Below are 16,448 nucleotides of genomic sequence, written 5' to 3'. Positions count from 1 at the left end.
AATTTGTTAGCTGTTGCATCAAGGAATTCATATTGCCACGATAACTCCCTTTTAATATGGTTTTTTGCTGTTCTTTACTAAGCAGACTAACAACACAGTCCTGTTGTTATTGATTTAGGAGTAAGACTAATATTCCAGATTATAGTTGTAGATGACATTTGGTTCTACTGGTGTCTTCCATAGGACAGCTGTCAAATGAATAAGTAAAATATACTTCTTTAAAGTATAAAGTATAAAAGGTATATTTAAAGACCTGTGTATCTTTCCTGTGGATATGACATGGCTGTTCAAAGATGTTGTTCATGCATGTTTGGCTTCATGACGTCAAACACAAACAGTGCTCCCGTTCAGATCTCTCTACTGAGTGCAGTAAATCTGGATTAGAGAAAGCGGAGGGGCTGAGTCAGTGTGGCCAGCTTTGTCCTTCAGTAGCATGAACTTTCTCACATTATTCAGGAGAACACATGAACACATGAACTAATAATTAGCCTTCTCCAGATGATAAGAGGAGGACGAAGGGACAATCATATAATGGCCTTTTGGGTCATAGCAGTTAGCCAGCTTTGAGTGATCTCAAAAAGCTAAACAGCATCAGATCTCTTTGATATTAGGAAGGGAGACCACTGGGATATATACCAGGGCTATAGGCTAGTTAAGGAAGTCTAAAAACATCCTGGGAGAAAAGCAGTGGTTAACTACTTCTGTATTGTGGTCAAGAAAACGACATGAAATCATCAGGAGTGGAGCCAACTCAAAGGGGACTTTAGCTTTACCTCAAGCTGATTCCAACAAGGAAGTAAAAATTCATGCTACGGATAAGAAAGAAAACCTCTGGGGGAGATGGGCGGCACATAAATTTAATAAACAAACCAAACACTATACATTTTGAGGAGTGATGGCAAAGAAGTATCTTCTGATGCATTTGTCGGTGGGCACCAAGCAGCTGCTAGGAGGTTTTGTAAATCAACTTGTACAACTGCACAATTGCAGAAATAATTCTGAAGAATTTTTTTTTTATCATTTTCAGTAGTACAGTCAGCAGCCTCCATACACGCGTTGATTCACTAGAGAAGTCAAACACTAAATTAATTGAAGAGGTATTGTCTTTCAGCAATATATACTTTAATGTTGAAATTAGCAGTATTTATTTGCGTTTTGGGTTTGGTTTTTATTTTGTTTTGGGTTGTTTTTGGTTTGCTTCAGCCAATATGTTTCCCTTTGCCGGGGTGCATTGCGTGTTACAGAGCATCTGAGGAATGTGAAGATGGTGGCCTAGTTTCTTAGATCTTCTCCTTTTTGCTCAGCTGCAGTAAACCAAATGAAATCCTGGCCCATCAATATAAACCTACATATATTTTTTTTGCCATAGAGGCAGGGGCATGTGCAAGGGTGGTCAAAAAAGTCAAGATGGTCATTTAGTTGGAGCCCTGCCAGAGCCATCTTGACTTTTTTGACCCAGCCTATAGACAATCTGCAGATAGCCCTGAAATATGTATGAAAGCAATATGGAAGGATAGGTCCAGATCCACCAACCCATGTAATATATCTCTCCAGCTGCTGAGAGTCTGCGTACAATTGTGGCAGGGCGTGACTCATGGCGCTCTACATATTAAACATTCATTCACTATTGTTAATGTGGGATTTTAACTGAGTTTAATATCTTTGGTTGTAAATTCTGGATTTGTGCTTCCTGTCAACGGCCATGAGTCCATGGTTGTTGGCAATAGAAAAAGGTGAATGAATAAGTAATAAATAAGTATGCTGAATTAGTGCAGTGACGTGATTAGGAGATTGTGACATTTTCATGCAGCACTTTGTATCTGGAATTGTTTTTTTTTGTTTTCATTGTTTGAAAGTTTTTGAATTTTTATTGTTATGTTCTATCTTTTTCTTAGTTGGCAATAGCTAAAAACAACATAATTAAACTTCAGGAAGAAAACCATCACTTAAGAAGTGAAAACACACTCATTTTAATGAAAACACAGCATCGTCTAGAGGTATGATATTTGATTAGTATCTTTAAAATAATTCATGATTTGTATGGCACATTTGCAATTGTTAATGTAATTTTCTGTAAAAAATATGTAATTTTAAATAATTTATATAAATACTGCAAGAATCTAGCTAAGAGTTTCCAGAGGGAATTTTTGGAAGATCATTTGTAAATATACTTTGTTGTCTGGCAAATTATGATGACAATAAAAATAAAAAAATAATGTTATTTGTTAATAAAAGTATTACTGCATTCACAGTTGGACAAGACCTTTTAAAGACCAAACAGAATATCAAGCATGCAAGTTTCAAATTTCTAAAATTATTATCAGTACCAAAAAGTGTGTAGAGAAAAGAACAAAAACGTAAAAAATATATGAAGTCTAGTTCTAGATTTAACTGGTGGTGAGAAACTTTCTAGCAGTCTGGGCATCTCTTGAATTGTTCTGGCGTCTCAGAAGCTGTGGAGATACAGCCAGAAAGGAGGAAATAATTCAAGCAATTTTTCCTCTGAATTGCCCTCAGATAGAGTCTTGGCTATATACGATTGTTAATATACTCATCAAGGCCCACAGATACAAATAATGCCAGTCAAGTATTTTGATAAGGTCATATGGGGACAACATGGAGTCACTTCCTTGTGAGATGGGCGGTGTCTAAATTTGAAACATAAAATAAATAAATAAACATCTTTGAGCAGGGTTTTCAGAGCAGGGGAGACAGACCCCACTGAAGACATGAATCCAAGTTTTATACCCTCTTGAATACCCTCACAAGCACCCCAGGATCCTTATAAGATTAGAAAGATTTTGTAGGGATAATAGAAAAACTTCTAGAATGACATAATAACCACCCACAAAATATTCAGAGAGGGAACTTCTTAAAACTGCAGAAGTCAGCAGGGATGATTTATCTATTGAGTACAAATAGAAGAAATGAAAAATGGTGAAGCAGCTGAAATATGGGATAAAAATAGACCTTATGAAGCAGAACAGGCAAATAAAACTGACATGCAATTGGGGCAAATGACAGGGAAGTGGAAATACTATTTTGATACCTTAGGGAGTCAGTTAACGAATGGATTCTCCCAAGACCAGAACTGCAGGCCAGGGGAAGAGCAGTGTGTCTCTCGGCACACAACCCGTGGCCATTCCAAAGATGGAGTCGGTAAAAAAATTGAAATGGGCTAATAAGGCACAGCTAATTCTAATGTGTCATGACATCACTGAAGTGAACAGGATGAAAACTTTTGCCCCATATTTGGTAGGGGGTTACAGTTCTGCAAGGCTTAAGGCACACATTTCTCCCCTTCTTTGCAGAAAAGAGAGACCCCAAACGTCGTCCCCCTCTGTTCCACAGGTACATGGGAGGTGCAAGAGACGTGGATGGACTAGACGCTCCATATTCATGATGGACACTGAATTAATTAGTCCTGGCTAGATTCTGCGTGTCTCAAGTTACTCGTGGGGTTTTTGGAAGAAGAATCAGTTGCAGACCCCCATTTTTTAAAAATATAAACATTCAGCTGGTGATTTCAGCAGAAATCTCTTTCTGACCTACTGAAGATGAAATTTTCATAAATAGCATTGCCATGAGGAATATCTCATGAACAATAACAAATATGGCAGATTCCAAACTATAAAAGGAGCATTTTTTCTGTATTTTCAGTAGTATTTATACGTATTACAATACTTTTTAAATAGGTGCTGTGCTTGCAGCTTATATGTGATCTAAATCATTTTTGACACATGCATAGCCCTATAAAATACCCTTTCCTTGTCTTCATGTCATCACAAACCCAAAGAAAAGTTAGGAGGTGGTTCTTGCTGCCTAGGGCATTTATCTGTGTTGCTCTAGGAAGAGGCTTCTTTTTGAATACCAATGTTTTTAAGTACAATAATTTTCCTTATTTCCTTGGTAGATTAATAAAGTAGATGCCGAAGCAGAACTTCAGACATATAAACACTCCAGACAAAGCCTGGATGAAATGTATAATGAAGCACATAGGCAACTTCGAGAAGAATCACAGTTAAGACAAGTGAGTGGGTATCCTATAAACTGTGAAGTGGAGGGTTACTCCTGCATGTTCCTTGCTCTCAGTCATAGAGTTGCATACTTAGGTAGTTGCGTGCTGTTGTCAACCATCTATCATGCTGTTTGGCTAGATCTGTTTAATCTAAAATTAAACACAAGATTTTGGGAAGATTTGGATTTGTTTGTTTTTATGTTCTGTAGGATATAGAGAATGAATTGATGGTCCAGGTTGGTATGAAGCATGAGATAGAACTTGCGATGAAGTTACTGGAGAAAGATATACATGAAAAACAAGACACTCTTATAAGTCTGCGGCAACAGCTGGAGGAAGTCAAAGCGATAAATGCAGAAATGTATCAAAAATTACAGGTAATTCATTATTTATATCTTGAAACCAAAATACACAAGTGTAATATAGTGGTGTCTGGTGGTGTTTGGGGGTTTGATTTCCCCTAGAGAGTTGTTCCTCTTTCTCTCTAGCTTTCAGGGGCAACTTGACAGCTATTCCCTACATGGGTTTGAGACTGTAAATTGAGCTACAGAAGGGCTGTATTTGGGGAGGTCACAGAATGGGCTTGGTTTGTTTGATATGCTAGGCCACGTCTGCTTAGCATCAGCCATCAGCAAGAAACATACAAGCGATCCTATATTAATAACATGGAAGCCATTCTTGCAGAAATCTGGGTGTGCCTCTCTTTGCAGCTGGTATCCTAGCTGGCAGTGGCTGGCCAGCTAACCAGAGTTCGTTGCTAATTGAACAAAACACAAGGGCACTATGGCCTGATCAGCTTGGCAGCTTCTGTATGCAAGGTGAGGGATGCAAATCCTTCTTTAAGCACCTCTGCTTTTTTAAAAAGACCTTCCCGTGTAGCTGGAGCAGGAGGAGGAAAAATACATCCAGGAGCATCAAAAATGTGGCTGCAACAGCTGCTGTTTTTGGCCACTGCTCTTAGACTGTATTTACTTCTCTTCATTAGTCCAGGTTCAGACAATCTGCCAGACCATGGCTAAAGTAAACTAACCAAAAGTAAGCCACAACTACAGACCCTGTTTTAAAACATACCCTGTTAGCCCCAGTTTGAATGGTGGTCTGAGTTCAGACAACAAAGTCAGTGCTCGCAAGCTAGAAGAGAACTCTTATCCCTAACCTAGCCCTATTCTGAATTGATGAGACCTAAAATGGAGGGTAGTCACTTAAAGCAGACATCTCCATTGCTAGCAAAATGGCTGTCCAAGCGCATGGATGTGCAGACAGCTGGAGATAGTTTTCAAGCGGCTGTAGGAGACTTGCAAAGCATGTGACTGCTCTAATGCTTCGAACGGAGGTGCTTGTGAAGTGGCACTTTGGAATGCATTGTGCACTCCTACTAGTTTCCCTGTGTACTGGCTTCTCGTTACTCCTTTTAACTATCTAGCCCAATGTTTCTCGACCTTGGTGGATTTAAGATGTGTGGCTGGGGAATTTTGGGAGTTGAAGCCCACACATCTCAAAGCCGCTAAGGTTGAGAAACACTGACTTAGCCATTGAGGCCAGAGGTATCAGGCCACTCATGCCAAGTCAAGAAATGTCAGGTTGGGATGCCATACAGGTAGTCCTTGCTTAACGACTGCCCTGATTAGCAACTGTTTGAAGTTACAACAGCGCTGAAAAAGAAACTTTACAACCACTCCTCACATTTAGGAGTGTCGCAGTGTCCCAGTGGTCGTGTGATCAAGATTCAGGTGCTTCGCAACCAGCTTCTGACGAGCAGAGTCAATGGAGAAGCCGGCAGTAAAATTGCAACTTGCAGTCACATGATGTCTTGCTTAACAACAGAAGTGGAAGTGAGGTTGTAAGTCTGTCACAGTCACGTGATGGCTTGCTTAACAACCATGTCACTTAGCAGTGGAGTTGCCGGTCCCAATTGTGGTAGTTAAGTGAGGACTATCTGTATTCTCTCTCCACAGATGCTAAAGGAAAATAAAAAGCACGGGTCACTGCCCTCCCCATTCATACACATTGATAAACAGTGCACATCTTGAAGGCAAATTTTTTATTCTTATCATATAATCAGGTACAGATATTACTCTGACATCAGCCACATTTTTCCCTCTTTTTTCCCTGACTACATGAAATGTTTTTGGAACTGAAAAATGTGCAGCAGTTTTGCAGAACTGAAGTTGCCCTGATGACTGTTGGACTTTTTTTTTCTTTGCGGCCAGCTACTTTCTGCAGAGATTTCAGTATTCAGAGATTCATTGGTTCAGAGAGATCTGCATTTAACATCAAGGAGAAGAAGAAAGAAAAGCTACACAGCAAGATAATTACCATATTGTAATATAATAATCTCTAATAACAGTTTTCAGATGATGCCATGAAAGAAAAGAATGAAATAATTGGTCGCCTGGAGGATAAAACCAGTGAGATTACTGCAACTATGAAGCATCTGGAGCAAAGGTAGAACATCACATTCTTTTTTTTTCTTACTCATTTTTTCCCCACTAGCTTGATTGGCTGTTTGGCCCATGTCAATGCTGTTGTATAAAGGCTTATGTCTTCATCTCATGTGCAAATTTTGGTGAAGTTTAGTTACACTTTTACATAATCCCAACTATTTTTAACGCAGTTCAGTTTAACCCACCAGGTTCATAATCCATGGTTTGAGGTCAGCTTGTTAGAAAACATGATCTCTAGCTCATATGCAGTGACAAGCTGAGCTTTTGCAAAAGCCAGAATAAACACCCCTGAAGTCTGCCTGGCCAGCATTGGGTGATGGGGGGAAACTAGGAACTGGGTTTGTTCCAACTCACGTTGCAACATAGAACAGACCTTGGCTTAGCATTACATGCGAGCTGGGCAGGTTATAGACCCCGTTACCTGCAGGTTGTGCCAAAATTAATAGAACATCATTTTGGAGAACTATCAACATTTGACTTGCTCTTAACTTTAAATACAGGTTCATGCAGGAACAGCTATAGTTCAAACTGATCTGCTTTTACATACTTCTGTGAATATAGAAGATGCCTCCCCCTGATTTTGGGGAATCCACTCTCCCTTTCTCCTCTCTATCACATGACATCCCATTCAGCGGATTGCAGTTAGTGGTTTCAAAACTTTCCCCGTTTGGCTTTTCCATATTGCTTCTAATTCTTCAAAGTTCCACTTGACCTAAGTGTGCCTGGGGCACCAAATGCTGGGAGGCGGCAGAAGATAAGGTTTGAATCTCCTTTTAAATTCAGCTGTAGACTGACGCCCTGAATGATGAGTTGAAAAATGGAAGGGCCACAGACAGTGTTTTCGGTCCCATCCAGGGACTCTCGCCCCTTCTTACCCTTTTGGCCAGATGTGGCCTGCACAGCCTTCCAATACCAGCAGCTCTAAGGCCATCAGAAAAAGCTGGGAGATGTCCCACAGCTGATGGTTATAGAGTTTGAATTTTCAAGGGGTTGTTTTGTTAACTGGTTTCCTCATACTAGAATCCAGTGTTTCTCAACCTCAGTAACTTTAAGATGTGTGGACTTCAACTCCCAGAATTCCCCAGCCAGCATGGCTGGCTGGGGAATTCTGGGAGTTGAAGTCCACACATCTTAAAGTTACTGAGGTTGAGAAACACTGCTATAATCCATGCAGCAGGTTGCATTTGAAATGGAGAGTTTCAGAAGCAGTTTATATTTTTGCTGGTATTAGTTCCATGAAAAGAGCTTAAATATAAGGCAAGTTGCCCGTAAGAGCTTGAATGCTTGTAAAATAACTCTTGAGTTGAGGATCCATATATTAAAGTTAGAGAATTGGTACCATGTCAGTGTTCTGAAGGAACGGTACCCTTTAATTCTGACTTGGTTTCACTTGTTAGCAGAAACATCTAGTAGAAAACCCAGGACTTTTCTAACCATAGTTGGTTCAGCCTCAGATCCATGCCAAGCTTATTTCTCTCTTAAGAAGCCAAGAGCAAATCTAGGCTTAGGGTGAAATAAGCCAGCAATCCTGGTTGGAGGTGTCTATAGGTTTATGTGTCAAAAAAGTCGTCAGCCTTGATCAATGTCCTATGCCTTTTTCATTGCATTGCACAGAAAAAGGAATAGAGTTTTGATTGCATAGTCACGGCTGCCATCTTGACCTTTTTGACCCACACATCCTTGTGGACACTCATGTTCTGATTCAAGGGTAATGCTAAACAGATCATAGGGGGAGCTTCCCAGTTTGTTTAGCCACTCCCATTTCTGGGAGAAGCAAAGGGAGAATGGTTAGAATGGGGTACCCAAAAAAGCCGGTTCCTTTCTTTCTGAATCCCTGGGCCCTCTGAATTTGCACCCTTTGTTGCATCACATTCCCAGAAGTATGTAAAAAACAACAGTTGATTTTCTAAATGCTGAAAAAATGTTAACATCCATAGTCTCATCATTGTTTTCTTTTTCAATTCAGTCTACTGAACAAAAACATGATTATGTATTAAAACGTTAGTGGCATGAATATTCTTTTATTGACATCGTTTTTCCTCTTTCTTTTTCTTTTCTCCTTTATCCCAACTTTCACATTTTTGGATGTTTTTATTGCCTTTGTCTTTGATTTTTATCCATTGCACATCTGAAGTGACAAAGAATTGTTAACGCAGACTAGGACTATTGCTATGACTTTGGTGAAATGTTCCAGCCGCGAAGGGCAGCCCCAGTACAAGCTGGTTAAAGATATATCATTTTGAAGCTGAGCCTCTTGCAATTCGTAACGGAGCAAACAATCAGCAGTGTTTAAAAAGAAAATGAGCTTTGAATTATGATGCTTGGATTTGAGTCTCTTGTCCATGTATTTGGCTTACTTGGGATACACATGTAGTATTCTCACCTGGCAGTGTTTCTGACACTGACCTCCTGCTTTGTCTTTCCGAAATGAAGTGACATTAGAAATATTGATCTAGCAGTTTCCAGTTGGAATTAATGTGAATTTTTCAAAATCACAGTGTTCTTACATAGCAAATGATAAAGAGAAACTGAACCTTAAATTCAGCTAGCACAATTTTTATGACAGTTAGTGAAGCTGGTAGGGAAGAATGGTTCAGAGAAGATCTTACGGATTGTAATGGTTGGTGTTTTGATAAGGACAAGAGTTAAAACATGGTCTTCCAGGATACTTTTCTTTAGTATATTTACCTTTGCACAATGTTTTCTGTAAGAAGTGTAGATGTGCACCACAGTTATGCTGGGAGAATTATATTTTGCTTTAAAAAAGGAATTAAATTGGAAATCCACCGTGCTTTGGGCTGAAGAAGTAGTGAAATCGAAATTAATTGGTGGACATAGTGAAGCATAGAACCTTTTTAGTGGAATATATGCATACATCTACTTCCTGGTACAGAAGAAGAAAGAGGGACTGATGGATTTTTTTTTTTTTTTTTGGTTCACAGTTGATAGCATCCTGTCATGGAATGGAGATAACTGATCATTTGCTTGTGCTCAGATGTCTGCATGGAATCCTGGGTAGAAAGGTTTCTCAGTTCATTTTTTGGGAAGGGGCTTTCTCCCAAGCCCCTGCCTTTAAAACTAAGGGGAATCATCCTTACAGATGATGGTGCTTCAGAAACATATTAGTATTAAAGCAGGAGCACCAGGGGCCAAAAAAGTCAAGATGGCAGCTGCAACCATGCTACAGAAGCCCCGCCCCCTTTTTACACAGAATGCATGCGAAAGGGGCAGGGCTTAGATCACACAGTGGCTGCTGGCATTTTGAGATTTTAACCCCCTCCTGTGCAGACATCCCTGCATTAGAGCTCAAGATAAACCCCCGTTCAACATTTTTTACAGGATTTGTGGATGATTTCTACAGATTTCTCTAGGGACAGCGGGTGTTTTCAAGAGCAAGATTCCCCCTCCAAGGTTGGACTGAAAAAGCCCAGTGCGCGGAGTCCCCTCCCAGTTTGATTGTCCTTGGGACATAGGAGATGCACGGGAAGCTGGGGCGATGATCAATTTCCCTTTTCCTTGGAAAGAATTTTTAAAGCAAGTTGACTATCAGATTGAATGAGAACGGATAGAAAAAGTCTAGGAGGATTTCTCTGCCAGGCAGCATAGATCTGTTCTCTCATCCGGTCTCAAAACCTGGACGGGAATCCAACTATTTACATGTGAACTGACACCACAGATCGCAGTTAGTGACTTTCCTTGGCATATATTGTGTTGAGCCTCAAATGCACTATTTGTGTTCTGGATTCAATCATCCAGTGTTCTGCATCAGTGGGAGATGAGGGTCAAAAAAGTCAAGATGGTGGCTATGACCACATGGTCATGGCCACCATTTTGGTTCTTTTCACCACCCTTTAGGACACTCCTGTGCCCTTGCTTTCTTCTTTTGTGAAGCTGGTTGATTTGGGTATAGATTTGATGTTTCATTTTCCTTTTCAAAAAAGAAGTAATATCCATAAATCAGCAAAAATGCTTAGTCAGCACTCTGTATGTATAAAACCTAAAATATGTATCACTCTGCAGTGATGGCATCTGTTTATCATGAATCCCAAATAAAAAAAAAATGGAGAAACTTATGGATGTTTTGTTGTTATGGTGAGATGTATAATGTGAATTTCTAGGCATTGTCTGGGTCTCTCATTTGAGTTAGTGAGTTTATCCCCAAACTTTGTTTTCATTTAGAAATGTTCTATTTCCCCATTTTTTTCTTTTATTTGTCTTCATCCTTTACATCCAAATTCTAGCTTCAGTTTTACCCAAAGTTGATTTGAATTACACCAGATTGCAGCAAGCAGAGAAGGCTCACATGGAGGCAGACAGTGAGGACAAGAAATTTAAACAAGATTATATGAGTAAATCTGAAAGTCTCCAGAAAGAAATTGCCCAAAAGGAAAACCAAGTGTAAGTAACATTGATTTTGCGGAAGCTGGAATACTTTTAATATTTTATTATAAATATTTTAATATTTATATAATGTCAGTGTATACTTGTAATTTATCAAACCAATATATCCTGTCCCGGGTATATTTTTCCTTACAGAAATTTGTACAGACTTACAAAATATTATTTCATGGAAATGATTAAGGTGCACGATTAGGAACCAGGAGATGGTGAGTTCTAGTCTTCCCTTAGACAGAGAACTTGCCTAGGTGACTTTGGGCCAGTCGGTCTCCCTCAGCCAAAGCCACCTCACAGGGCTGTTGTTTTGGAGAAAATAGGAGGAGGAAACATTACTCCCTCTGCCTTGAATTAAACAAAATAAAGGTGGGATACCAATCTAATACATACATACATACATACATTTCAATCATTGTCTTTTACATTTTATTTTCTCAGATTAATTTCCTAAGAAATATCATGATTTTCCCCCCTCAGTAGACTATAGCAGAAAATCATGATATCATGCTGGCTGGGGAATTCTGGGAGTTGAAGTCCACGCATCTTAAAATTGCCAAGATTCAGGAATACTCTACTATAGTACATGGATAATGTATGTTGAATTAAACAGTCACAGAATGATCAAATTGTAGAATTGGAAGGGACCTTGGAGGTCTTCTAGTCCAACCCCCCGCCCAGAGCAGGAATCCTCAGACCATCCCCAGCCGGTGGCTGTCCAGCCTTGGTTTGAAGACCTCTGGTGATAGAGCACCATGACTCCAGGAGCCAGGCTGTTCCACAGTTTCATAGCTCTCGTGGCCAAGCAAGTCCTCCTTATTTCAAGTGTGGTCTCCCTCTATAAAGCTTCCACCAGCTGGTTCTTGTCTTGCCTTCGCCACGAAGGAGAATAAGAAATCCACAGCCTCCTTCCTGTGACAGCCTGTCAAGCATGGGAAGAGTCTTTCGCCTCTCAACAAGACTGGGGTCCTGATCCTCAAGCAGTTTGGTGGAGCTCATGGAAGCATTTATGCCTGAGCAAGTAACTGCAAAGCCACCGTGTCGATTTTGAAACTCCTTTGAGTTTCCTGTCAGGCCAGGGAGGCCTGTGCTTAAAAAAAGGGAAAACCTTGCAGATTCTTAAGCTCCTGAAACTCATTTAAGCTTTGTCTGTCCTTTTCCCGATAGCCATAACTAGTTTTTGTCCAAATGGCAGTTTTAAAAAGAAATTATATGACTTGAAGAAAAACTCTGGTGTGTTTTTGTGAACATGAATAACTCCAAACCACAAATGCAAATTTCAAACTAAGTTGGAGAATTGAATAGCTAAGCTATGATCCTGGCAACGCCAGCCAGCATGGGGAAGAAAGAGAAAGAGAAGAACCTAACATTTAGGAAACATTTTTAGGTCAAACTAGAGAATATGTAAAATGTAATTAAGTGATTACACATTTCATGTTCAGTCTAGTTTAACAACTTTATAAGATGCAGCTTCCTCCTTGTGGGTTTATTTTGAGGTATTGTGATTATATAAGGATTTATTTGGGCTTTATATCTCTCACTGTTTCTACCCAAACAATAATTTTCAATAAATCAATAACAATAAAATTAGAAAACATACAAAAAATGAGGTTCTGAGACATTCCTTTAAGGTGTCTCAGAAAATGTAGTCCTTGTAAGAGGAGAAAAAAAAGAGTAAGTGAACAACTTCTTTCTTTTAAAAAAATTGTTAATGTTCTATCATTTATTTTTGAAAGGGTCTGTTAAGCATAATATCAAGCACCTACTATTAGATTTATGCCATGATTTAAAGGATGTGAACTGTTTATCATGTAGTTTATGGCACTGGTTAATTTTAAAGGAACATTTATCTAATTATATAACATATTAAAATATTACATAAATTAAAATGAAGCTAGTGGAATATGAAAATATTCTTCCAGCTTGAATGAATTTTTAAATATTCTATATTTTTAGGTGTCAATTGGAGACAGATTTGAAAATAGAGAGAGAATGGAGACAAACCATGGAAGAGGACCTTAAAAAGGAAAAAGAAACAACATGTTTTCTAAAAACAGAGACTCAGCAAATCATTACCCTTAAAAAAGTAATTTCTCAAAACTTGAATCTTGGTTTAAAACAGTAGAGGGACAGGGGAGAGGAACTTGGGCCAGGAAGCGCCTTCGCAGCCTTCATGAGGTGGGCGTTGGGGGTTTTCAGGGAGGGGCCACCTGAGGAGGGCTTTGGAAGACTTCTTGGGGGTCGAGGTGGGTGGCAAGTGGGAGAAGAGCTCTTTTGCCTGGGTCTTTGTGGTGGCAAGCAAAGATGGTATTTTTATAACCATTTATACAGGGGGAAAAAGGAGAGGGGAATCACTGATCATGATCCTGGTGGGCTTCTCCAAAGACATATTAACAAATGCCTAATATTGACTTAATGGCTACCTCTGAATATGTCAAGGTGAGCTGTTCAGATTTTGTTTAGGAGTCGGGGCCCTTGTTTCACAAAGAAATGGAAATGAAATTGTCTCCATCAAATGTGAATATTCAGAAATAGTATACTTTTCTCAGTCTATTCGATTTGGGGGTGCTAGTTGTCACATTTAGGTGACGATCAGTGCTAGTTAGCATTTCCCTCTATTTTTAGATTTTACAGAATTAATCTGGGATTCTTAATTTTCATAAATTGGCATCATGCGGGGGGTTGTTAAAAATATGGCTGCAACTGCATGATCAAAGCTTAATCATGTGGTCATGAACACCATCTTGACTTTTTTTGACTGTCCCTGGATATATTCTGTTTTCTGCCAATTAATTCTAGGATCTGATTCAAGGAAGCTCTGAGCTCGCTCAAATGGGGATACCATCAGCTGGGGCATTCCTTGAAGTTTTTATTTTATTGCCATGTTTATCTCTCAAAATTCTCATGCTCTGCTCCTCACATTAATTAGCTTGAGTAAAGTTGTCATCACTTTATCCTTCCTCCTTAAATTATTTTTTAATTTTTTCCCATTTGTCTTTTGCTCCACTCTTGCTCATTATCTGCTATGGCTTTTAAAAGAGTTTATTTCTCCAATATTGTTAATGCTTTCCTTGACTCAATTGATTAGATGGGCACAAGTGGCTCTCTCAAGATGCCCGTACATACAAGGAACACATGTATCTGAAAAGAGATTGGTGGGAGATTGGTCTTCCTCAAAGACATAGTTTATGTTTAGCTGCCCACATGCAAAGTGAGCTTTTCTGTCGACTTACATGGAAGTGATGGTATCTGTCTATCTGTCTGCCTGTCTATCTATCCATCTATCATCTATCTATATCATCTATGTCATCTTATCATCTATGTATCATCTATCTGTCATCTATCTATATCATCTATCATCTACCTATCTATCTATATATCTATCTATGCTGGGTGGGGAATTCTGGGAATTGAAATTCACACATCTTCAAGTTGCCAAGTTTGAAAAACACTGATCTGTCCTGTTCTGACATGAATCCTTACTCTTGCACTAGCTCTGAATAATTGTTTCTGGGAATCAATATAGTCTTGATAATCTGGTTTTCCCTTTCATTGGGTGCCTGTTTGAACCTAAGAAATGCCTGATGTACACTCCTCAATGATAAAATATTGTCATGCTGTATGTATTGATGTAATTTAATTATGTTTGTTTGTATTTAAGGAATTCCTAAAATTACAGGGAAAAAACAAGCAGCTGAGAAATCTATGTCATGATCAAGAAGAAGCTCTCCAAGAACTAGCTGGCAAACTTAGCGAGTAATTTTCCTTTCTTTTTCTTTTAGGGAAGGGGCATAATTATCCAGGTATCCCAGTGTGCAATGGACTGATTAGGAATCATTTATAATTTAAGTATTACGTGCTCTGTTGGCAAACTGTCTGTTGTTCATGGGTACAGATCTGCAACCAGTAGAGTTCATGGGTACAGATCTGCAACCTCTAAGAGCATGTACACACAGACCATTTTAAGTGTCAACAGCCAAGTCAGGATCTATGCTTGCTAGGTAACCAGATCTTCAGAAGTTTCCATGTGCAGTAAACGTCACATCGGCAGTAGACTCTATTAGTGTGGGAGAAGGAAGTATAAGACATTTTCTAGGTATTATAGGACCTTCCATGAATTTAGTTCAGGATAAGAAAGATTTACATTTTTACAGGGCCCATCTAACCCATTGCCCATACTAGTGCGATTTCAAGTAGCAAAGAATTCAGCCTCAGAATTTCAGAACTGAAATGAGTTATTGGTACATGATTATAAAGAAACAGTAAAATATAAAAAAGACTAAAAAAAACCCTAAATTACATTGAAAACACCAGACAACCTCTGCTTACGTTTTTTTCTACTTGCAAGATATGCTGAACCAAATGGGACTTAACTTCTGAATGGTCCCACAATAGGACTGAGCTGTAAAACAGACAATAAGATACTTTTATTTCACATGAGATTCTTGATGTTATTGATCTTTCATTTTGAGTTCTTAAGTATGCCTGAATTCCAAATTATAGCTAAGTTTTAAAGTGAAAGAACCTCCAGCAGATTGTCATCACAAAAATGAACAAGTTCTTACTTAAATAACAAAAGGGCTAAATAAATACATTCATAAAAATATTATAGGAATAAAGAATATATAAATTCTGAAAGCAAAGCCAGGCCCTTCATTTCCCTTCCAATCAAGCTACCTATGAATTAGATCATTTAAAGTAATTCTAGGTTTCAGGGTACCTTCTAAGTGAAATTGGATAAAAGTATTCTGTTTTCCATGAAAGCTTATGCCATGGTAACTATGTTAGATGTTCCAGTCTTTTGAGAGAAGTACATTATTTTCAAAGCCCAGAACGCCCCCGATATCCTGAGCTTTTTTTAGTGATCAGAGGAGGACTCAACTTTTTTTTTAAATCACCGTTTTTGTATAGGCAGTTTTCTAGTTGGGAAATGGTGTTTAATTGTAGTCATTTTCACTTGGATTGTCAGCAAGTTGTATCCAAACAGTGTGTCTAAAACAGCAATTGTTGCTCACTGCTGCCAGATTCTTGTACTGTATTCCCGAGTTGCTAAGAGTGTAAGCAAGGCCTTTCCAATTTGTTAATAGGAACTGCTCCTCAACACAGCTTTTCTCTTTGATATCATCAAAGGGCTCAGATTTCTCACAAAGTCAGTTTCTTTGTCTCATCAAACATTAGTGTGACCGCCCCCCCCCCGCCCCGAAGCAGCATTTCCATTGCCGTGAGTGTTGTAAACTGCCAAGAGTTTAAACTTTGGGGTGTGTACTTACCCTTTTATTTTAAATATTTGAAGGCTGCCTTTGATGAACCTGAGGCAGTTATGCATAAATGGAATCATATAAATAAAATAAATAGGAGTCTCACAGTGAAAAAAGCTATACAGAAATAATGAAGGCTGCCTAAAATAAATGAGTTTTGTTATCTCTGAAACTCTCTGAAAAAGTCTCTTTCTGGACTGTTTGAGAGAAATTATTCCAAAGCATTTTAGCAATACCTGCAAAGGCTCATCTTCTCCTTGTAAAGTGCTCAGTTCGCACCAGAGTTTAGCTTGCAAATTGTGAGCAGTGTGGAACTCATTGGGGAATACATAGATG

At 38.9% G+C, this 16,448-nt stretch overlaps 1 protein-coding gene across 6 annotated transcripts in view; it reads left to right on the top strand.

Annotated features, from left to right (window-relative positions):
• Positions 1 to 16,448, top strand: part of RUFY2 (RUN and FYVE domain containing 2) — a 31,014-nt gene that overhangs the window by 9,722 nt on the left and 4,844 nt on the right. For 3 of the 6 annotated variants that reach the window (XM_088144311.1, XM_088144312.1, XM_088144313.1), the window contains 8 exons: positions 1,028 to 1,097; positions 1,896 to 1,997; positions 3,914 to 4,030; positions 4,228 to 4,395; positions 6,366 to 6,463; positions 10,741 to 10,860; positions 12,811 to 12,940; positions 14,516 to 14,610. In XM_088144311.1, the coding sequence (XP_088000437.1) occupies positions 1,028 to 1,097; positions 1,896 to 1,997; positions 3,914 to 4,030; positions 4,228 to 4,395; positions 6,366 to 6,463; positions 10,741 to 10,860; positions 12,811 to 12,940; positions 14,516 to 14,610 (900 nt within the window). Of the gene's footprint in view, positions 1 to 1,027; positions 1,098 to 1,895; positions 1,998 to 3,913; positions 4,031 to 4,227; positions 4,396 to 6,365; positions 6,464 to 8,596; positions 9,396 to 10,740; positions 10,861 to 12,810; positions 12,941 to 13,942; positions 14,611 to 16,448 lie in introns of those variants that run through there. The other 3 variants (XR_015796713.1, XR_015796712.1, XM_088144314.1) reach the window with 3 other exon arrangements.

Source organism: Python bivittatus, unplaced genomic scaffold (assembly GCF_059951505.1).
Source record: "Python bivittatus isolate LINGU-HERP-01145 unplaced genomic scaffold, Pbiv_v1 ctg000400_np1212, whole genome shotgun sequence".
Classification (NCBI taxonomy): Eukaryota; Metazoa; Chordata; class Lepidosauria; order Squamata; family Pythonidae; genus Python; species Python bivittatus.
This window is presented reverse-complemented; position numbering and strand designations above follow the sequence as displayed.